General features: G+C 43.6%; 1 protein-coding gene across 1 annotated transcript in view; it reads left to right on the top strand.

Moving 5' to 3' along the window:
• The first annotated feature begins 954 nt into the window (after nt 1-954).
• Nucleotides 955-23,154, top strand: part of Mcu (mitochondrial calcium uniporter) — a 156,451-nt gene continuing 134,251 nt past the window's right edge. The window contains exon 1 of the mRNA XM_038343934.1: nt 955-1,113. Within this exon, the coding sequence (XP_038199862.1) occupies nt 967-1,113 (147 nt within the window). The 5' untranslated portion in view covers nt 955-966. The remainder of the gene's footprint in view (nt 1,114-23,154) is intronic.

Raw genomic sequence — 23,154 nt, 5'->3', positions numbered from 1 at the left:
ACAAGAAACAATAAAATAAGAGTTATTCTATTCTGGTTGAGATGGTACATGCCTACAACACCTGCACTGGGGATGGCGAGGTCCGAATCATCCTGGGCTACATGGAACATTACAGGCCAGCCTGGGCAACCCAATAAAATACCTCCCTCTCCCCAAGAAAGTTATTCTGAAGTGTGCCCTAACTGCTAGCAAAGTTATGAAACTTGGTTCATCTTTACAATGATTTTATTACTTGTCGACTCTTTGTTTTTTGTAGTTTGTTTAATAAAGGAGTCCAAGGTCAACTATGAGAATGAACAGTGTTGCTTTTAGAAAGGAATGTAAATGCTGTAAAGGTGATGTGAAAAAGAACGGGGTGTTTCCAATGTCTAGAGTTCTGTTCATTCAGCCCAATGGAAGGTGTTCATCCTGGAACTTCGATTCTACTACAATCATTAAACCTTATATTGTATTACACAGCACTGTCATTGGGTTACTTTATGATTCGGGGTTTGTTTCGTCATACCCAAATGCTATCCTATCCGTTATGGCCGCTAACTTTGGACATGTGGTCGAGAGTTGTAGCAACCTACTTCATATGACCAACTTAGTTCTTCTGTAGACAACTTAGAACACTCAGAACTCAACTCCGAACAAGATTTGCACAGATATCTTTTTCCCTAGTTCCCAATGTCACTGTGCTTGGTAAAGATTAGCCAGATCGAACCTGCCATCCCTTACTGCTCCATTCCAAGAGGTTCGAGTGCCAAAGACCGGTTCCCTAGAATTTGCCCGTAAGGTAACTCTGGAAGTGACAGACAGCCCGAAGCCGGGGTTCTCCCGCTCTTTCATTGGTCTTCGAAGAAAGCCCCGCCTCAGAGGCTTCACTCAGGGCTGCAGTTGGCCGGGTGCGGCTGAGTGGCGGGTCTTGGCCACGCCCCGGCCGTCCGCTGCGCTGCCTGGGCCAGCGCCGTTTCCAGTTGAGAGATGGCGGCCGCCGCAGGTAGATCGCTCCTGCTGCTGCTCTGCTCCCGGGGCGGCGGCGGGGGCGCCGGCGGCTGCGGGGCGCTGACTGCCGGCTGCTTTCCCGGGCTGGCCGTCAGCCGCCACCGGCAGCACCAGCAGCACCGGACGGTGAGCGAGCGCGGCTCCGGGGAGGGCGGGGCGGCGTGGGGAGCCGCGGGCAGGCCGGGGCGCCCGGCGACTTCCCTCAACTCGCGGCCGCCCCGGGGTGGCGGGCCACCGAGCCGCCGTGTCCTTCAGCGCCTGCGGCGGCGGCTGGGAAGGCAGGGCGGGCGGGCGGGCGGGAGGCAGAAGAGGAGGAGGGGCGACAGCAGGGATGTTCCCGCAGGACTGGGGACGCCAGGGCGGGGAAGGCACGGGACTTGAACCTCTCTCTGACCCGCCTGTGGGCTCGGTCCCTCCTTCCGTCGTTCCTGACAGCTTTGCTCCAGTGCTTCCGAACTGGAGCCCGGTGCGAGTTGTCCCCTTCTCTCCTCCGCTGGGCTGGTCGGGGCGTCCTGAGTTGCCGCGGCTGCCGGTGTGTCAGGAGAGTGTCAGTGCCATGCTGCTAGGAACTGTCCCCCGGAGAGCACCCCAGGACCCCAGGAGGCTGCTGCCTTGCCCTCTCTCGGCCCCCTAGGAATGCGCAGGAAGGGAAATCAAACTTTATCCCTCTCTGAGTCCCTGCATGTGTGTGTTCCGGGAACCAGTTTCTTCAAGGTGGATGCTGCTTTGCTTCAGGCGACAGGCACCGTCCCCTCGGGTCCTTAAAGGTTCTGGTGGTCCCTTCGGAGGGTTGGCTTTCACGCTACACTCGTGCCCAAAGGAAGGACAGCAGGCACAAGAGAGGCAGCATGGCAAATTGTTCACAGAAGCAGAGATTTGGTGGTTCTGGGTTTCATTGCCTGGCAAAGAAAAGGAATTCTGTCTGAACAGCTTAGGGTGTGCGTGCGTGCGTGTGTGTGTGTGTGTGTGTGTGTGTGTGTGTGTGTGTAGTGTAGTGTGGGGAGCACGGGAGCTTGGCATGGAGTTTTTCACCTAACAAGTCAGCAGGTTATCTTCCTTTGGACTTTCGAGGCCCATATGTCTTGGTCTCTGGCCAACTCTGAGAGAACAAGTGTAGGTTTGATTTTATAGGGTGAGTTTGTATATTGTGGCGCTAACCAGCCCAGTAGAGAAAGACCCTTCACCCCGTGCATCATGACCTGTCTTGTTCTGATTCCTCATCTCTGAAGAGGAAAGGACTGGAGGTTTGCAGAGAGGATACCCCTAGACCTAGGTTAGCATGAGATTGTGGGAACACACTAGGAAAAGACCCGAGGCTCGGCAAATGCAAGATAGTATTGCTATTATTAGCCGTAGTTATGGACCCGATCATCCTTCTTGTGAGAAAATTGCACTTTTTCGTATTTGGCATACTGACATTGCTTTGCTGAAGCGTCTGGGTGAGAGCCGAGTTTTTCTATAGTTCAATTCTGATTTACATGTTTCATAGCCTCCAGTTATGTTCTCAGAAAGATATAAAGGCCACCCCAAAATCTGATGGCATTCTTTCCCTCTGAACTATGGGAAGACTTCCCGAGTTATCTTTGTTTTCCAGTGAGGCATCTTCCGATTTTTGCAGTTTGTTTTTAATACTGTTTGGGTGTGGTATTCAAGTGGTGTTTAGAAATGTGTGCCTCGTGTATTTTCTCCCATGCAAATGCACCAGTCTTCCTTGTAGGGACACTTCATGACAATGTTCTTCTGTGCTATTCTGAGGCGGGTAAAAGTGGTGTGCTGAATTCCTAGCTGAAAGCACAATTAAAAATGAAGTGTTATTTTTGAAGGGCAGAAGTGTTGTCATGGGGATGCTGACTTGTAAATGAACTTAGGATCCTAAGATTGGAAAAGTGGTGAACCTGATGATTTAAAAATGTAGAAGCCGATTTTGAATTTCTGTCCAGTTGCTCCAAAGCTATTGTGTATGCATCCCTATCTGCTTTTCTGTGATTCCTCGCATTACGTTCCATTTGAAGGATGTCTCTTAGGGATTTGACTCTTGATCTTACAAACCTGAAATTGAGGCCCAGAAAGGAGGGAGACTTGGCCAAGAGTACACAGCTGGTGAACCTCGTCCTGACCAGATATTATGACTTCCTTTTTGTGTTTTTTTATTGTATAATAAACCACAGTTGCCTTAACATATCTCTCCACCATTCACTTATAAAATTAACTGATTGTCTGCCAGGAAAGGCTTTCTATTTCAAAGCCACAGGGATAGGAATCTTTAGGTGGATCTGATTTTGAGGCACATAGAGTAGGTGAATATGGAACAACAACTTGCTCCAAATAATTGATGTTCTTCTACGGATCCTACCTGGCGAGACATTGGGGCCGAGTGGGGACATCCCATGCATGCAGCAGATGGCAGTCTGCTTCGAACCTGGTCATGAGCCTGGCTTGTGCCACTTTTCTTCAGCAGTAGTAGGTCCAGAGAATTAGAGCCAAGGGTCATAGCTAATAATAGCTCTTTTTTTCCCCCAGCTTGGGCCACCGTTTTTATTTGTTTGTTTGTTTGAAGCAGGGTCTCACGATGGAGTGGAGACCGACCAAATGACCTCTTCTTTTCCTGTTTCTTCTTATTTTCCTGGTGTTGGGATTACAGGCATGTGCCATCATGTTCAGCCCTAGCCAAGAGTCATTGTTTTAAAACATGCCTAAAGCAAATAGAACTTTAATAAAATGGTAAATATGATTGAACAGTTATAAGCATAACTGTTCACTATTCCCCCACTAAAACATATTTCACCCTTCTCCCCAAGACACAGTTTTTGAAATCAAGTTTTTTTTTTTTTGCCAGGTAGTCCTCTAACTGTTGGCCTTAAGAGATCCTTCTGTTTTTAGTTTCCCACCTAGCTGAGACTACTCATATGCACCCATGCAATCCGATTCTAGAGCTGTCTTCCAGTGGAGTAAAGATACATGACTTTTCTGGTCTTTTTTGCACCATGCAGTATGATTTTCCTTCTTGTGTAAAGAGCCTGCTGTTGTCGTCCAACTTGAGAGCACTTACAGTGCATAGAAACTGTTTGTCGCATATCGTCCTGTGTGATTAATGAAGGTGGCTGTTGGTTCAAAGATGCTCTTTCGAGGGGAACTGCCTTTCACCGTGGGCTGTGCAATTCCTTTGCTAAATCAAACTGTTTCGTCTCTGGTTATGACAGCCCGAGTGTTGGCAGTTCCTGGTGGTCAGCATCTGTGCTAAGTTACAAAATTGTAAGCAGCCATTAGACTGTTACAGTTTGTGGCCCCCCCCCTCCCCTTTCTCCACACATTACAGTTTCTTGGCAGTAATACTGTTGCAACTTAACCTAAGGCTACTTGGCTTGATACATAGTTCCCCTTGTGGGGGCAGTATATAGCCCAGGCTGGCCTCAAGCTACCTTTGCAGTCAGTACAAAGGGGTCTTGAACTTCTAGTGTTCTGCCTGCATGGGATTATAGGCCTCTATGAGAATGCTTGGCTTAAACCCTAATTCTCTGAGTTCCTCCTGGTCCGAGTCTGTCTTTCATTTGTTGGATCTGTGCACAAAAACTCTACTGTAATTAAGCCAACTCCAGTGCTGACTCCAAATGTCCCATCCATACCTACTATTAAACAGATTTTGTGGCTGAATGTCAGCTGTGACTACCCTTATTCATTCCTCTTATGTCTAAGGTTCATTTCAGGCTAGAGACTGACACACAACTACTTTCAAGTCTAACACCGTCACTTCATAAAGCTAATGAAACAGAGGAGTGACTTGTGAGGTTGTATTTGTGACAAATAAGAAATTAGGGATTGAGATTCCTTTAAATTGACATGGGTTCAAGAAGGCTTAGTTTAAGGCTGGGTGGTGGTGGTGGTACATGCCTTTTAATCCCAGCACTCAGAAAGCAGAGGCTGGTGGATCTCTGAGTTTGAGGCCAGGCTGGTCTACAGAGCAAATTCCCGGACAGCTGGAGCTGCACAGAGAAACCAACAAAGCTTAGTTTATAGCTTAACTTGGTGATTCCTGCCTCTTAATTTTTCCCCCATTCTCTAATCTAAATCCTGATAGAATTTATTGCCTTCAGGAGGCAGATCAACAGTGTACTCTCCACGTTTCATTGGTGGACTCCCGATCTACTGGTCAAGATGCGTATCTTACTTTTCTTCCCCTCTTGACTCTTTAGCCTGTTGTCAAGGAACCCAAATCTGAAACATTGCTTCAAGTTTGGTGATGCCAGTGATGCTTTTGATTGTATGTTACATTTCTATATGATGGATTGGTGGCAAGAGTTGGTACCACCAAGTTAGTTTTGTCGTGGTCAGTAGCTTTCCATCTATAACCAGTTAAAGTATGATAATTACCCTGATTATTAGGAACAGATGCTTCCATCAGATTCCAAATATATTGTTTTTATTCTACTGTAGTATTAGAATATTGAGGGTCTTGGATAAATTGGTTTGGAATTCACTTGCTTTGTTTTTAAGGAGGCAGTCATCCTTTTGTTCATCTTAAAAATCTTACTTACTTTTTGAATCCCACAAAATATTATGAGTGAACAAATTTGGATTTATTCAACAGATTCTGATTATTTGATCTTTTTAAGGCTCTGAGGACTTTATTTTATGCTCTATGAAACTTCATAGAAGAAAAAAGTCTAAATAGATAATATAGCATCAAGGATGATGTAGTCAAAGATAGTACATTGACAACCAAACGTTTTCTATTTTTTTCCTTTTGAGGTTATGCCTGCCTCCTGTTAGGTCTTCAGGAATATGATGTTATCATATGAATAACCACTGGGATTAAGGTCAAGATTATATTTTAATATTTTAGGCTATCTGCTCAGCTTTTGAACCTTTGTTTTTAACTGGACTGATTAAACCAAGGCTCATGGATGTATTAGAATTACACATTATTAGAAAAATTATAGCTGTTGTATACAAATAATTCTGAAGCCCCGAGAACAGTAGTTCTCAACCTGTGGGTCGTGACCCTGTGTATTTGTGTGTGTTGACGGGGGGGGGGGGAGGTCCTTTCACAGGGATCACCTCAGACCATTGGAAAATATGAATATAAACATTACAGTCCATAACAGTAGCAAAATTGTACTCCTGACGTAGCAATGAAAATAATTTTATAGTTGGGAGGGTCACCACAACACAAGGAACTGTATTAAACGGTCGCAGCATTGGAAGGCTGAGAACCCCTGCACTAGAGTGTGAGACAGATGTTGAGACAGATGTTTTTTCATAGTATCTGTGAAAGCAGTGGTGAGAAGGCCTGAACATTCGTTTCTTCTTTCTCCAGTCTAGCTCTCTTCCACTAAATTCCATGGTTGTGTATTTTGTTTTGTTAGCTCTGGTTTTAAAAGGTGGATTGGAAAAAAAAAAAGCTAATTGGGGTAGAATTCTTAAAGTCTTGAACAAGTGCTCTCTGATACAGATCAAGCTTGACATTGATCATTGACAAACGTCAACAAATGCTTGAACATGCCTGCCAGGGCTGGAGAGATGCTCCGAGGTTAAGACCTCTTACTGCTCCGAGGGAGGACCGGAGTTGGCTCCCGGCACCCACGTCAGGTGGCTCACAACCTTCTGCACCTCCAGCTCAGGACTGTCTGATGCCTCTGGGCGTCTGCACACATATGCCTGTGTCCATACATACACATTCATAATTAAAAACAATAACAGGAAGTCTTAAAAGAAAAGCTGTCTTCTGCAGGTTCAAAATGAAGGGGGGAGCAAACCATTTATTTCTGCACATGTTGTTCAATGCTTGTGGTGAGAGGGCTGTATAAAAATGAAGGTTGACATCAAGCAAATTCATTTTAATAAGTTAGTGAGCTGTGGGCCCATAAACTGTATACAGGTTTGAATCTTTCATAGTCATAAAAATATAACTTGGTAAATCACATCACCAACTGGATCTAACAGCTTGCTAAAGCAAGCCTGTTTCTAATGCAGTTCTGAAATGGATAACAGGCTATCATCTCTTAATGTCTCTTTAAAAGGATGACTTTTTCTAAAGGCTGTTTTCGGTGACATTAAATGTATTAATCCATAAGGATGTGTATTTACCTTCTTTGCATTATTACTAAAGTTTTCAGTTTTTGCATGTTTTCTGCTATTTATTGTCCATTTGGTCATTTGAGGAATGCACATAACAATCTCTAGGAAGTTGCAGAGGCGGACAGCCAGCAGTTCAGAGTCCTGTCTGTTTTAATAGGTACCAAAATTCTTAAGTTATCTCGCCTCCTAAGACAGGGCTGTGTCATGCTTCCTGTCTATTGTGAGTGATGTTTCAAGATATTAATGTCTGCTTTAAATTTTGATGCAGAGAAAATTAAAGTGACTGATAAATTGTCAAATAACAATAGAGCAAATGAGTTAGCTTGTACTATCCGACCTCTGCAGTGTAGAGAGAGCCAAGATCTGAGGACATCTGTAACACCCTTTAATTCCCACCATTAACCTGTGAGAGGCATTATTACCCCAGTTTTGTAGATTTGGACTTTGAGGGTGGGTTAACTCGTTTTGAAGTACCGGGAACTATTTCAGTGCTAGCGATGGAAGGGAGGAAAGACTTTGGCTTTGAGCTGAGACTAATTCCACTTTCCCTCTATCTACAGCCGCCCCTGCCTCCTTCTCTCTAGGCATTTGCTGCAGTTTTCCTTCTAAGAGACCTCAAGGTCCTTCCTACCGTCTCCAGTCTTCACATCCCTCCCTTCAGGTTAGCTGATTGACTGGGGTCTGAGTCAGGTGTTTGCCTCCTAGGGATCTTGATAATTCAATCTGGAATGCTAAATAGTTCCAGTAACTGTGGTAATTGTTGAGTGTTGCTTCTATACTGGATAGTTCTGTAAGGTTTCTTGTGGATTCTGTGACAAACTGCTCCACCTGCAAAGGTTAAGTTACCCAGAATCACTTGGAAGAGATGTATAGAATTTCCTTGTGGGCCTCTGTGCGAGGGAAGACAGCCTTTGGTCGCTGAAACGAGAGTGCAAGCAGCGTGACTGGTTGTGCTGTTGATGTTTTCCAAGTGTAGTCTTTCCTTCCTTTTTATTTTTTCTTCTGAGACAGAGTCTGTCTGTAGAGCCTTGACTGTCCTGGAACCACTGTGGAGACCAGGCTGGCTCTAAACTCACAGAGATCCTCCCACCTCTGGGTGGATGCTGGGATTAAAAGCATGAAGCACAATGGCTTTTTTTTTTTTTTTTTTTTTTTTTTTTTTTTTTTTTTTTTTTTTTTTTTGCTTATGGAGGTTAAGTGGGAACACTGGGAGCCACCTGTTGGAACTGGGAAGGCTTCACTGAGGTGGCCTCAGAGGAGCTAAAATACGAAGCCGTCTATGCATGTGGGACTGGAAAATGTGGTTGGTGTTTCGGGGACATGGAGATGTGAGATGACCATAGTAGGGAGTTCATTATAGCCATAATAATATGGACAAGATCAGCTACGGAGGGCAATAGAGGCGATACCAATAATAACACCTATCACTTTCACCAAGCGCTTTATATTAGTTTTCTCCCTCAGTTTTTGAGTTGCCCCGAGATGTGAGTATGTTTCCTTTTCTCATCTTACATCTAGTGATACTAAGTTATCTCTTACTGGTTATGTGACTTGTCCAGGATCACAGCTGATAGCACTTGTCTAGGGCCACACACTAGCAAAAGTAGACCCTAGCTCATCGTCCCAGAGAGCCAGGCTGCAGCCTCTGGTTTTTAGCCACCTCGCTATGTGGAGAGGTCAGGCTACGACAGTGAAACAGCTTGCGAAGGCGCTGCCAGTTTATTCAGTACAGCAGCGGCCATTTGTGGACTCACACCCTCATGGAACTGTGTATTATAGAATGACCCAGTGTGTGTGTGTGTGTGTGTGTGTGTGTGTGTGTTTGCTGGTGTAAAGGGCAAACTGAAGAAAAACATGTATAAAACAGTAATTTTGCTTTGTATGAGGCATGCATAATTTCTTTTCTGCTTAAGAAGTACCACTAGGGTCTCCTTCAAGTTGATTTTGCAACTGAAGAAGTCTCGGTTTGAAAAAAAAAAAAAAAAAACAAAACCAAAAACCACACCATTGTTTGTCAGTAGACGAGTTGCTGCAGATATAAAGTTTCTGCTTCTATGTGGGTCATGCTGGCTTCAGTGTACAGGGTGGATAGTGAGGACGCGACCACAGGGGTAGAGGGCAATACAGGGTCAACCGGTTCAGTGGATCCGGAAGAGATGGTTGAACTAGGACATCAGCTAGAGATAGGATGCACAGAATAGAGGCAAGTAGAGAGGAGAGCGCTTCCATACGTAGAAGTGATGGCTCCATCCGTCTCCCCAGCTCTTAGCCAACACTGGGTTGAGGGCATTTTAATTCAAGGTCTGACTTTATTCCTCAGGCACAAAGATTATTTCTTTCCATATGCTTATTAAATAGGCTTCGCTGTGTTCTTTTCTGTGCTTGTAATTTTGTATTAAAATACGTTGTGCTTTTATTACTTCAAGCTACTTTTACATTTGTATATCAAATTAGATGCCTACCTTCTCATGTCCCTGCCTCCACTCTCCTCCCCATAGAATTCAGGAGATTTTCCCAGCAGTCTGAGAAGGCACACACAGCATGAAGAACACTCAGGAAATCCCTGTACAAAGACTGCATTCTGTGTGCTGCATGCTTCCCAAAGCTTTGAGCACTAGCTCATCAGAGGAGGACTTTTGAGTAATTTTCTCTGACTTAGTTCTTTCTGGCTTTCCATTTTTGTCGTGTGTGTTGAATGGCCTTAAGTTTTGATTCCCTTAAGGATCTATTGAACTTTGTATGGTAATGGTCTTGTCTTTCTTATCTTTTCCTTTAATTTTTTTTTGAATTGGCAGGTAAAAATCATACCTGTGCCTGTTTAAGGGAAGCTGTTATGGGATGTTTTGGTTTGTGTACACATCGTGTGATGTTCAAATAAGTAAACATACCTATCTCCTTAAACATGTTTTCACATTGCGGGAACATTCAAATTCAGCACATGGTTGTCTAGTGTCTCCGTGCATAGAATGCCATTTCTCCTTAGTAGGCATTCTGAAGCATGAGTGTTTTTCTTAGTAAAATTTTACCCATCTTCCTTTCTACATTAGAAACGTAAATACAGGGGATTCCTGGTTCTTCCACCGCCCCCATTGCTTGTGAAACTAAAATGAAAACAAATAGCGTGGAGCTGTTTGTGTAGAAAGCGTAGATTTCTGATCTTATACAAATGTGGCGTCTATTCCTTCCGTCACTGTGACCGTCTTGATGACACATTGCGGCATCTCTATGGAAGAGGCCGGGCTTGTGATGCCATCGGTGGGACCTGGAATCGTCGGAGAAAGGATAGCTGTACCATCAGGCTTTGCTAGTTTTCTGAGCTACTCAAATGAAGGGGTGATAAATGTGTGTATGTTTGTGTTTTCCGCTAAAAATAAAGTAATTGAAGGTGCCATGTGGTATAATTGTCAGAAGTGTGAATTCTCTTTGAACTTGAGTTTGATCTTAGACAAGATATTTAACCTCTTTGGTCTTAATGTTTTTGTCAGTTAAGTAAGAATACTCAATCAAGTGAATTGTAAGAGCTTATTTTGATTATTATTTATGTGTGTTTGCCTGTGTGTGTGTGTGTGTGTGTGTGTGTGTGTGTGATGGGCATGCATGTTGGGATTAAGGTATCACTGTATTTGGTTGCATGTGCCACCTGTGTATGAGTGCCCACGGAGGCCAGAAGATGGCATCAGACCCCCTGGAGCTGGAATACAGCTGGCGAGCCTTCTGATGTGGGTGCTGGGACCCCACAGGTCCTCTGTAAGATCAGTATGCAGTACTCACTCCTAACTGCTGAGCTGTCTCTCTTGCCTCATCTTTTATATTTATAACTCTTCCAAGTAACCTTTGTTTCATTATGAGGCTTTGTTAGAGTTGAACATCCAGGTTTCATTCTTACAGTGAGGTCAGGAGCTTGAAGTAAGACAAACAACTGTCTAGTTCTTCATCATGACAGTCTCCATAATAATCATGACAGTCTCCATAATTTCATCTGATACCTCGATCAATGATTTACCTTGTAGTCATCCCCTTTAAAGTGTCATTTATGGCTGTAGTTTCATCTTTCTCCTTTGTGTTTGCCATTGGCCTCCTTCTCCTTTCCTTCTTTTTAAATCCAAACTATTGAGAGAATGGCAGAAGTGGTATGGATGTGTTGGGGAGCCAAGAGTTGGGAGAAGGTCCAAGCAGTCAAAGTCTGAGTGCAGTGGTAGGATTATGCTAGTAAATGAATTCTAAATTGTGGCATGCTGGCCCCGAGGCAAGAGGCTTCTCCTCTCCTTTGTGTTCCATAAGTGGAAAGTGTAGCAGGAATACCTTAGTGCGTGGTTAGTTGTTCACAATATTCATGTACTGACAGCAGTCATAGCATTGGTGGGCATCTAGAAGCCTGTAATGTCTTCCAGTTCCACGAACAGAGCCAGAGTACAGTGTCGAGAGCCTAGATAGTCCATCACTTTTGGATGGATGAGTCAGTGAGTTAAACAATCCCAGAGACCATTGTCTAAATCCTTTGGCTCCAGGGGAAATGCAGTTAGCTGTAGATCATCTTGTTCTCTGCCAGGACATTACAGTGATGGAATGACTTCTGATTCATGCAACAGTAGATCATCTTGAAGGAGTTTGCATCACGCTGAGGCAGGCAAGGCTGTATAAAGGCTATGCAGCAGTGGTCGTCAGGTGGCGGCGGCAAAAGCCTTTAATCCCAGCACTCCAGAAGCAGAGATGGGCAGATCTCTGTGAGTTCAAGGCCAGTCTGATCTACAGAGTGAGTCCCAGACAGCCAGGGCTACATAGAGAAACACTGCATCGAAACAGACAGACAAGCAAACAATTGGTGCAGTAGGACTGAGTGGTAGGGTATTTGTTCAGCATGTGTGAGACCTTGAGTTCTATCCCCAGGACCACACAAAAAAGGAAAGAGAGTGGCACAGAAATCGCTACCTGGTCTGTGTTGGTGGGAGCTGGGTTCTGCAAAAGACAGGAGGGAACTCTTTGAAGAGGCACTTTCTGTACCACGTTCCTCCCTGCATATATTCCTAAGGTGGCAGAGTTTTGCAGGTGTTTGTTTGGGAGTTAACCTTCTGAATCTTCATTCTGCCCCCACCATTGCAACATCTTTGCACTGTCAGGACCTTGCTAGCTGCCATGAAGCGGCCTGTGGCACGTGGCCAACTGTGATAAAAATCCATTTTTAGATTTTAAAACAGAATTCGGATAGCAGGGTACTTTAGAGAAGTGTATTTAAAGATAGGTTGAATATGGTGGGAATAGTAAAAACCTAATGAGGATGTTAGAGCTACCAGAGTTCTCACTACTACTACTTCAACCACTACTGCTTCTTCTCTTCCTCCTCTTCCTCCTCCTCTTCTCCTCCTCTTCCATCACCTCTCCCTCTTCCTTCTCTTCTTCTTCCTCTTCCTCCTCCTCCTCTTCTTTTTCTTCTTCACAGAAAAAAATACTAAATTAAGCCGGCTCGTCTTGGTTGGTCGTTTCCTCCTGCTCCTCTTTCATGATCTGTAAGTGCCAGTGGTAGAAGGAAGCTTTCATGTGCAGATGAAAAAGGAATTTTCTGGTCAGAAGTGGTGCTGATTTTTTTTAATCCAAGAGTGTATATTCACATGCCTAAGGTTTTATTTTATCTTTAAATCCCAAAGAAAGCAAAATCTTAAATAAATTTTCAGATCTGTAGCTCTGACCTAAGTCTGAAAACAAGATGTTTCCTAAGTACAGTCGAGGTGGTAAGGCAGAATGTTAGTGTAACACATTGCAGAACTTTTAGATATTGATTTATTTAATGGAGAACTGAACAGTGCTTTCTTTAATTTTAATATCTCATTCTGCATTGTTCTTTGATTCAGAATGAATTATAATTCTCAGCATGGCCAAATACCACGAAGTCAGGTGAGCTTGAAATATGTAATGACTTTCGAGTGATTGCTAGAGCTTGTGGTAGCAAAGGAGGAGAAAGAAAGGGAGCTATAATCGTTTTGGTTTTTTTTTTAATGTTTTTGCCTAAGATGAGTATTTTGGTAAGATGAGATGCAGTGATGGACTGAGACCCTGAGTTGTAGGTCAACAGGTCACATCGCAGCCAGTACCAGAAAATCACCACAGGACAGTCAGCTCATTAAGGAACTCACCTGGAAACACCTGTCGCAGGAGGGGATTTCGTACAGGTGTCCCTTGTAAGGAGATTCCATCATACGTGGCCGATCCCCTCAGAGCCCCCCACCTCAGTCTTGTTTCCTGTCTCGTTCCCAGAAGTAGCGTTCTTTGGACGGTGTTTCCCATCCAGCGCATGGGTAACCATTTGTTGTGTCTGTGCACATCTGCAAACTGCACAGTCCCATAAACATGCTTTCTAACTGGCTAGAAATAATTAAATAAACCATATTTAGGGGGTTTTACACTGTGTGTCTTTCTCCAGTTTATTCTCTTTGTATAACACTTTGAAAATAGTTAGCCGAGGGTGGGCCTGCTGATGCAGTGGGTAAGGGTGTCTGTCTCCAATCCTGAACACCTGAATTTGACCCACAGGACCCACTTGGAGAGCCAGTCCCTCCGGGCTGTCCTCTGATCTCTACCTGCACCAACCCCCAAATAAATAAAAGTAATACAAAACAAAACTATGTTTAGCTAATACATTGTCAGGTTCATTCATTTTAATTTTAGCATTATTTTATGTGTTTGGGTATTTTGTCTTCATGTTTGTCTGTTTACCGTGGGTATGCCTTTTGCCCTTGAAGACTAGAAGACAGCCTCTGGTTTCTTGGAATAGATGGTTATGAGCCAAGGTTGTTGTGGTGCTGGGAATCAAACCCAGGTCCTCTAGAAGATCAGCTAGTGCTGCTAACTGCTGAGCCATCTCTCCAGTCCCCAGTTCTTTTGTTCTTAAGTGCTCTGTGGCATTTCTGTCTCTGATCCATATATATGAGCATTTCCCTGCTAACCGAGTATCTTCTTCATTGAGTATCGCGAGGAGCAGGAATCTATTACGCCATTTTTAAAGTCAGACTAGGAATGCTGTTTTGCCTTTGAAGAAAAGCTAATCTTTTTTGGTGCGCAATGTCCTCATTGATCATATTCCTGGGAAAGCCCTTTGTACTTCCCCCAGAGAAGGCGGAGAGGAGTAATGTCTCCTCACACGAATGAATACGTGCTGTGCAAAGCGCAGAATAGCATCTGCTGGGAGAGCGAGCTCACGAGGGACGGGGCTGCTGTGGGAGAACTTGCGTTACTCCAGTGAAATCAGCAGGGTTTTCCACTGCAGACAGGCTGTGGCCGGAAACTTGTTGGCATCAACTTGTTGTTTCTCTGTGTCTGGGATAATCTGCAGTGCACAGACGATGCTTTATTCTGTAAAAGGGTATGATGCCTTTTATGGTAAAAGAAGAGGTTGTTGTGAAATTATGGCACGGCTTTATGGAGCTGAAGACATACAAGTTCTAGAAAGGACGAGAGGGACTCCTTCGTGAGATTGTTGGTGTGAAATATCCGTCTGTTTTAACGATGAGCCTTAGGTTCTTACTTTACAGTCCCTGTTTTAAGGAGCAATCTCGGGTACTTTTTCATCCTCTTAGTCTCATGCTTTTGTCTCCGTTTGCAGACTCCTGGCTAATGGTTTGAGCGTTTTTACAGAGCCCACAGAGCAGAGCTTCATTCAGGTTGTCCCTCCAGATGATTTGCTATGCTTTGCATTAACCAGAAATGCTGAGACAGCAAGGGAAACACTAATAAATGGGATGCTTTCCAGGGATGGTCGCTAACGCAAAGCAAGCACAGCCAAAATCAAGAAGAAATTGTTACTTAGGCACTCAAGATGTAGTCTGGCCAGATACGCTATTAACAGTGAGTAGCCAATTGTAATTAAACTAATTGGGACCTGGGCGATTTGAGCTGCCAGATTGTCTGTTAAAAGGAGTAAGCAATTTTAATGCATCTTAGAATTAAAGGCTGTGAAGGGTGGAAATGGTATACGTTCAATACTTGTGAAATTCTCACTAGATAAATACATTTAAAAAAAGAAGGGTCATGCAAGTTGACACAAACTTACTTAGAATGAAAAAATTACATTTGCCTTTGAAGAAGGTGTAAATTCCAGAGGCTCAGGGATGTCTGAGTGTGGCTTGCCTGTGTGTTTCTTCCATGATCTGAGAACCAGTGCGCAATGGGCTGCTGGTGAAGGGAGAGGTCTGTCTCTCTGTCTGTCTTGTTTTTAGGAGGCGAATGTCTGACAGACGATTATTTTGTTTTTCACTGCTGCTCCTTTTCTGATAAACACACTTTGAAGAACCCAGGTGTAGGGTATGTATGCATGGAGAGAGGAATTCCCGACGTGTAAAGACCCCTTTTATTAGTGTTCTTGGTATTAGTAATCTCCAGTTCCCCCTGCTCCAGAGAGTTTTGTGGCTAGGTCAATGACCCGCATCTGTTTTTCAAAAGCTTCAATTTGCTTATTCATTTTATGGATATGGGCATTTTGTCTGCATGTGTGTCTATGCATCACATCATGCCTGGTGCCCTGCAGAGGCCAGAAGAGTGTATTGGATCCCCTGAGACTGAAATTACACAGATACGCCACCATGCGAATGCTGAGAATTGAACCCAGGTCCTCCGGAAGGGCAACCTGTGCTCTTGACTGCTCAGCCATTGCTCCAGCCCCGTGCTTTTAAGTGTACCCAATTCCTGAGTCTTAAGAGTAAGCGTGGCTTCTCTGAAGTATTGGTTGTTAGAATCCACTTTCATTAGAAACGTGTTTCTTCATTGTTTATTAGAGTTCTTGGTTTCATCTCTATATTCTGAAGCACAGAAGAGAGTGTGCTTCAGTATTAGCACACTAATTCTCAAAGTATTAGTTTGTGGGTTGTTGCTTCAGATTCCCCATTCTTCCATCTGTGTGAGTTTTCCATGTGATAATAGATGAGTTAATACTTCATTTCTCGGAAAGGTTTCTTCCAATTCATCTGGACTTGTTCCAGGAGTGTTCTCAGGAGGGCTTTGTAGACTCTTGGAGTTCTAGGCTGAAGTAGCCATGCTTGCAGGTCAGGGCCTTCACCTTTGACATTGACCCTACTTTTCTCTGTTCCTTTAGGTCTTTCATGGCCATTCCTTCAGTGGCTGGCAAGATCCCCACCTCACACTCCATGTTCCCTGCCAGTGGCATCTTAGCTGCTAGAGTGTGGAGCTGGCCTATGGGAGTCAAGTAAGTGCCTTTTTTACTATTTGGCATGGTTTTTGCTTACTTGGCAAAGCCATGTAGAGAAACTTCGTAAGATGAGTTTTTAAAAAGGCACTTGCTTGATCTTGGTGGGCCAGCCGTGCTCCAGCTGTGCTCCAGTCCGCTCTCAAACACCTGCTAGCTAACATGGGGCTGAACTTAGGGAGGCGACTCTTACAGAATGGATTAGTTCTGCTAGGATAGACACAAAGGGAAGATAGAACTGATCTTGGCCCACACATCCACACTGGTGAGCAACTCTTGTCCCATCCCCAAATAAATCAGAACGATTAGGTCAAATAGTAATTACTCTAGTTATCTGCCGACGTAGTGGTTTATGGATGACCGTGAGTCTGCAGGTTTAAAGCAGCTGCATAAAAACACAATAGGTCTTCCAGGAAAGCCAGTGACCTTGGCATTTATCTGAACTAGTTGCTTAATAGATAGAAGGAGTAATGGTTGACACTAATCAGACTTGGGTTTCTGTGTTTATTGCTTAAGTTGATAAAACCTGGTATTTTACTTTTGCAGGTCATCATGTAAATTTTGCCTGTAAAAATTAACACATCCCGTTCTGTCATAACAACTATGTAAGGGAGAGTGTTTTCCTGCTCTGTCTTTAGGTATTGGTGACGTGACCAGTTCACGCAGGGGAAACTTGACCATTCCCAGGTATGTGGAGATCCTGATTCCTCCCTGCAAGTGAAACATTTTGTCTTTGTGAGAACTTGTGATGTAGTGTTGCAAAAAGCTGTCTTTCCAGTTGCTTTTCCTGCTCCACTGGGACTTGAAGGAGACGGGCAAACTTTAGCCTTGTTTTTACAAATAAAATTTTATCTAAACACAAATCCATTCATTTCTATATGCATCTCCCCTTGTATAACAGAATTGAGTTGTTACCACAGAGACTGTGTGATTCCATAAATTAACATAGTTATTATTTGGCTTTTTAGTAAGAAGCTTGTCAACTCCAGCTTTAAATACATAAAGTTGCTAGGATGTTCTTACTGATTTCAAAGCTCCTAGGATTAAACCAAGGAAGCCTAGACCTATGTCAGGGTACTGCGGACCAGCAAGTAAGTATTTATAGTACACAGAGTGATATGATTACTTTGTCGTTTGAGGGAGATGCTCCTGTAGCTCAGGCTGACCTTGAACACTATGTTTCTGGGGATGATTTTGAACTTTTTGATCCTCCTGCCTCTACCTCCCAAGTGCTAGGACTGTGGATATGAGACTCACACCTGGTTTATGTGGTGGTAGGACTAGAACCCATGGCTTTGTGCATGCCAGACAAGCACTCCCCAAACTGAGCTCATGTAGCAGGGTGGGTTCTAATACAAGGCTAAGGAAATGAAAAAGTACCATGGACATCCAACTTAATCTTTCCTTTCATTTATCACCCCCTTTGTGTGTGTGTGTGTGTGTGTGTGTGTGTGTGGTAAGATGTCACTGTTTAGATTCTCTAAATGATTTTGCAGAATGGAGAGTAAAGCTTTAATTAGGATAATTTGCACAAGTGAGAAGTGAGAATGGTGAATGGGAGAGATACTATAGTTGATCGTAGACTTGAGATCGTGATCTTGAGGACTAGCGATGCTCAAGGTTACAGAGTGGTCCTAACTAGTGGTAGAGCTGAATGAGGCCAGGTCTCTTGACTTTCGACCCAGCTTCCTTTCCCTGGATCTTCCATCATGTTAGTGGAGTTTTCTCTAGTACCCGAAAACCTGTCTACTTCTTCTTCTTTCTTCCCCTGAAATAGAAGCAAGGACTTGATGACTGTAAACTACTGAGATGTGCTTTTTGGAATGTTAGCTCTGATTGGAGGTTTGATTCATTACTGCTTGAAGATTATTAGAGGCTTGCTTCTTAATGAATTGTTAAATGCCTGTAGTGTAAAGTCAGGAAGGTTGGAGTAGAGGGGATGGAAAAGAAAGGCTTATTCGTATCTTATAGCAAGGTACAAAGCCAATATTGGCATAGATAGAAGTGTCCCATGTTTGTCTGTGTGCCTGAGTTTATAGAGGGAAAGTGTGTATGTGTGTATGTGTACACATGTGTGCACAGGCATGTGTGTATCTAGAGCTCTTCAAATGTATCCTGAAAGAAGTTCTGCAGGTGTTTTACAACATGAAGATGATGTTTCAAGTAGACATTTAAAATTTATTTTTAGCACAATTTTAGATTTGCAGACAAATCTAAATTCCTATATAATTCTCAATTCCTATATACTCTCCTTCCATTTTTTAATTCTTTTTATTGACTTTTTACACAGCTATGGCACATTTACTGTAACTAATGAACCAGTCTTGATCTTTCTCTACTGAAGTCCATATTTTATCCAGTTTCCCCATTTCCCCCCATTTTTATGTTCTAGAATTGTGCATGCGGGTGCCGGAAAGCAATACATGAATTTTTATTAGCATGGTCATTGAGGTGGAAGCTGTTTATATAGCCTCCTGGAAATTAGGCTAAGTTCTGAAATGCCTTTCATCTTCTAGATGTTTAGAAAGCAATGCAGAGTCTTGGTCCAACTGTCACTGCTCTGAGCTGCAACAATGATGCTCTGTTGTAGCGCACAGAAGTTACTTCCCAGTAACAAGGGCACTGCACTAGTTTGTTCCTAACTTTTAGCAACACCAGTTCTGAAGAACGGAGACTCTTGAGTTCCTCTACTAAGTACCCTGTGCTACAGTTGCTCCTGAAAAGACCATAAAGTAACGACTGCATGGGCCAGCTCTCCTCCTTCCAGACCCTCTGCCTACTGAAAGCAACTCTGAAGTTATACCTTCCACAGTCCTCTGCTCAACTCACTAAGCTGCCAACGGGAGTTCGCACCTTTTCTGAATCATCAGTCTAACTCACATTTTACCGCAAAGGGCTCGGCAGTTTCCTTCCTTGAAAGTTTTCCGGCTGCTTACCTGAGTTGAGCATGTGCAAGCCCTATGGCGCGGCAGTTCCACTTCTGGATTTATGTGTAGTAGAATTGTGTGCGCATGGTCACCAAAGCAAATGGGCAGATGTGTTCATGCCAAATGAATAGGCCACACCAGAATTTTCCAAGTGGTTAGCAATAGTAGCATGGGCAAATAAAAAAGTTGTGACATAAGTGCCCAAGAAAATACTAGATAGTGCTCAGAATAAAGAAACTGAAGCTACGCGCAAAAATAGATAGATAAATAAATAAATAAAAATAAATAATAGGTATCTTACACATCTGCCGAATGAAGAGAACCACTCACCAGTATTACAGTTTCGTTTTCATCAGTTTCAGAAGTAGGTAAACTAATGTGTGTGTCAAAACCACAAGGTCGATTATCCCGTGAGGGTTTGGAGCAGTGTTCCTGTGACTGTGGACTTCTGGGGTGCCCCGAGTCTCCTGCTGGAACTGTTCCACGGGTGTGTCGTCTTGTGAAGGACAGTGGAGGGTACAGACTTTCCATGTGAGTGGCATTCTGCAAAGAAAAACTAGAACGTTTAAAAGGTGTTAACTGTTCTAAAAGCACCTCAGAATTTCTCTGCGAATATTTAAGGGCTATGTGGAGAACAAGTGGAATGAATTGCCCTTACCACTTAGAACATATGGGGTGGGACTATAGGGCTGTGGAGGATGCATCTGTGTTGCTGGAATTGGTGCAACCTTATTTCCTCCTTGTATCAGAAGACAAGATGTTAATAGACTTTGTTTTCTTTCTTAACTATTTCCAGGTTTGGGGGACCCTCAGAGGAGAGCATCTTTTCTTCTTGATCTGTGTTAAGTAGAGTCACCAAGTCACAGTGTTCCTCAGCTTTTTTACACTAGCGGCTGAGAAGCCAAGGTGTAACTCGGATTCTTTAGGATGTTCGTGTGGGGGTGTGCTCTCCTTCCCACTGACTGCCCCAGTTAGACGGTGAGCGAGTGTGAGTCCTGCCTCTCAGCATCTACACCTGCCCTTTGGACTTCAACATATCACTTCACACCTAACCAGAGCCCTCTTCCCAAATGGAGCTGTTTTGTGGCTTTTCTTCTTGGTATCATTGGTTTTCCAAATTATTTGAGTTGAAATTAATCTCGGCTTTCACCTTTCCTAATCACCCTTCTAAATTGTGATAAAATAGGGCTGGAAAGATGGCTCGGCCGTTAGAAGTACTGGCTGCTCTTTCAGACGACCCAAGTTTGGGTCCCAGCCACTTAACGTGGTGTCTTACAATGGTCCATAAGTCTAGTTCTGGGGGAGCTGATGCCCCCTTCTAACCATTGTGGGTACCAGTTATGCAGATGGTATGCATACATAGATGCAGGCAAAAGCACTCGTATACATAAAGTAAATTTCAAAAGAATAAATTGTGGTAAAATATGTTCAATATAGACTGAGCATTTTAACTTTTTAAAACGTGTCTAGTCTAGTATCTCACCCTTTTGTGTGATAGCTAGATCCTAGTTGGAGTTGCCTTTTTGCTTCCTAGCGGCACCTCCTTCTTGTTTAGGTTCCTGTCACACGACTGGCCTTCTACTACATAGGTCCCAACTCCAGCGTTTCCCCTGTAATTAGTCCATTTATGGCTTCCCACAGATTGGCCTCCTGAATACTTCAGTGGTGGCCCTGGGGTAGATTCCTTTACATTACTTGCCATGCACGTGGCCCTGGGTTCCATCTCTAACACCACAAATACAAGTAAGTAAATGAACCCATTGAACCTTACTTCCTCATTTTCCCATTTTACTTTGGCTTGCTACTACCTATAAAATTCAATACAGATTCCCCTTAGCCTGAAGTTTACGACCTTCTGTAATTGAATTCCAATATATTTTCATCTTTAATGATAATAGCTTTGATAAGTAGTGACTAATTAGTAATTTTATAATGATATTTTTGTTACTATATTTTTATTCTTGGGAGTCTTTTGAAGTAGGTACAAGATTGCCATTATTGAGGAAAATGGGCAGGAGGTGTCTAGTAATTTGTCCAGGCTTGGGAATGATGGAATTAGGAGTTCAAATACACGTTCACATATTTCACAGTTGTAACGTCTACCTCCCTATAACCTGCCTCCTACCTTAAAAGAAAAAAAAGAAGAAAAGATATCACTGTGTTGCCTAGGTTGACCGCAAATTCCCCATTCTCTCTCTCAGCTGGGTTTATATATGCATTGTACCCAGCTCCTCCCCAAGTGCTGGATGCCTTGAATAGGGTACCCCCTACATCCTAGCTGTGTGCCCCCTTTCCCTTGGCCTCTCACTTTGCAGAACCACTGTTTAGCTCCTTTCTTCCCTCTTACCATCTCACTTCCCATCCTTCAAGGCATAGGCTCAGTCCTGGATGGCTAACAGTTTCTGCCTCTAATCTCTAGCTGTCAGAGTACTCATTATATTAATTAATACTCATTTATTAACACTAATATATTAAACACTCATTAATACTTGTATTTTAATATTATATATTATGCTCAAATACCGTGTACTCCCATTGTTTTGAGTCTTTTGTTGTTTCTGTTGTTTGTTTCGGGTTGGTAAGAAGTTCTCATGTATACTTAAGCTTGGAGAGAGGCGCTTGGAAAAGAAGAATGGGAAACACACAGCCAAGAGCAGGCATGGGCTTCTGAAGGAAGTCACCAAAAGTGATTTATTTTCTATGTTGGGATCCAACACCGGCCTTGTACAAGCCAACAAGCACTCCACGAAGGAGCTTCATGCCCAGCCTTGTGTCTTATTACGTGAACAATTCAACCTAGACTTTAGGTTGTGATCTCTTTAGGAAAGGGCTTGGCTTTGTAGCATTTTTTAATATTCTCTGCAGGACCTTGTTGTATGGTAGCTGTTCAATAAATGAATGTGTTGATCAATTTAAATAATAAGAAACCCCTCCATGGTTAAAGATATATGATGGGCTTCTCTGTTGGTTAATTCTAATGGTCAGTGATTGGACTGACAGATGTCTTCATTAATAAAGCATATTTCTGGATGAGCCTATGAAGTTGTGTCTAAGGACAGCCGGCCTGTGGGACATCAGTTAAGAGACAGAGGCCTGGCTGGAATGTGGGCAGCACCAATAATGAGCTGGGAATTGAGTAAATGGAAGGAGGAAGCCTCTAGCACAGCCGTGTTCTCTGTCACCATGTGAGCAGCTTCCTCCACCACACACTCTGCTGCTCTGACGTCCTGATCACGTGACCCAGGCGCGTAGCTTTGGAGAGCTCCTGAACCACCGCGATCTGCACCTCATTCTAACTCTTTTACGGTTTTTCCTCAGGTATTTGTCACTGACAAAAGTCAGACCAGCAACACAACATCTTAGAATTCTGTTCTTGGTTGATCTTCTTGAGATACTTTGACTAGTGGTCTTAATTTAGAATTGGGGAGGAGATGTTGAGGTTAGAAGTAGAGATTTTTTTTAAGTTATGCAAAGTTTTATGTGTATGAGGTTTTTGTCTGCATGTATGTGTGTGCACCACATGCTTGCCTGGTGCCCACAGGGGTCAGAAGGAGGCATCAGATCTGGGACTGGAGTTAGAGATGATTGTGAACTATCATGTGGGTGCTGGGAATGGAACCTGGGTCCTCTGGAAGAGCAGACAGCGTTAACTTCTGGGCCATCTCTCCAGGCCCAATACGTGATTTTCGAGATAGATTCTTTAAGGTACCCAGGCTAGCTTTGAACTCCTGGACTCAAGCAATCTTGCTTCCTGAGTCTCCCTAGAGGCTGGGTTACAGACTCACACTGCTGTATTAGCTACTAGGCTAGCATCAGCTACTGATGTTTGTGGAGGAGAAGCCTGGTAACCATTGCCACATGCTAACTCAGAGCAGAGCTGCTCTGCCAATGCCGAGGTCAACTGCCTCTCACTGTCTCACCCCCAGCATTGGAGTCAGGCTACTAACACATTCCACCTAGATGGTTTTCACCCCA

Source organism: Arvicola amphibius, chromosome 9 (assembly GCF_903992535.2).
Source record: "Arvicola amphibius chromosome 9, mArvAmp1.2, whole genome shotgun sequence".
In the NCBI taxonomy this organism is placed as follows: domain Eukaryota; kingdom Metazoa; phylum Chordata; class Mammalia; order Rodentia; family Cricetidae; genus Arvicola; species Arvicola amphibius.
The sequence above is the reverse complement of the archived record's forward strand: the minus strand, read 5'-3'. Positions and strand labels throughout refer to the sequence as shown.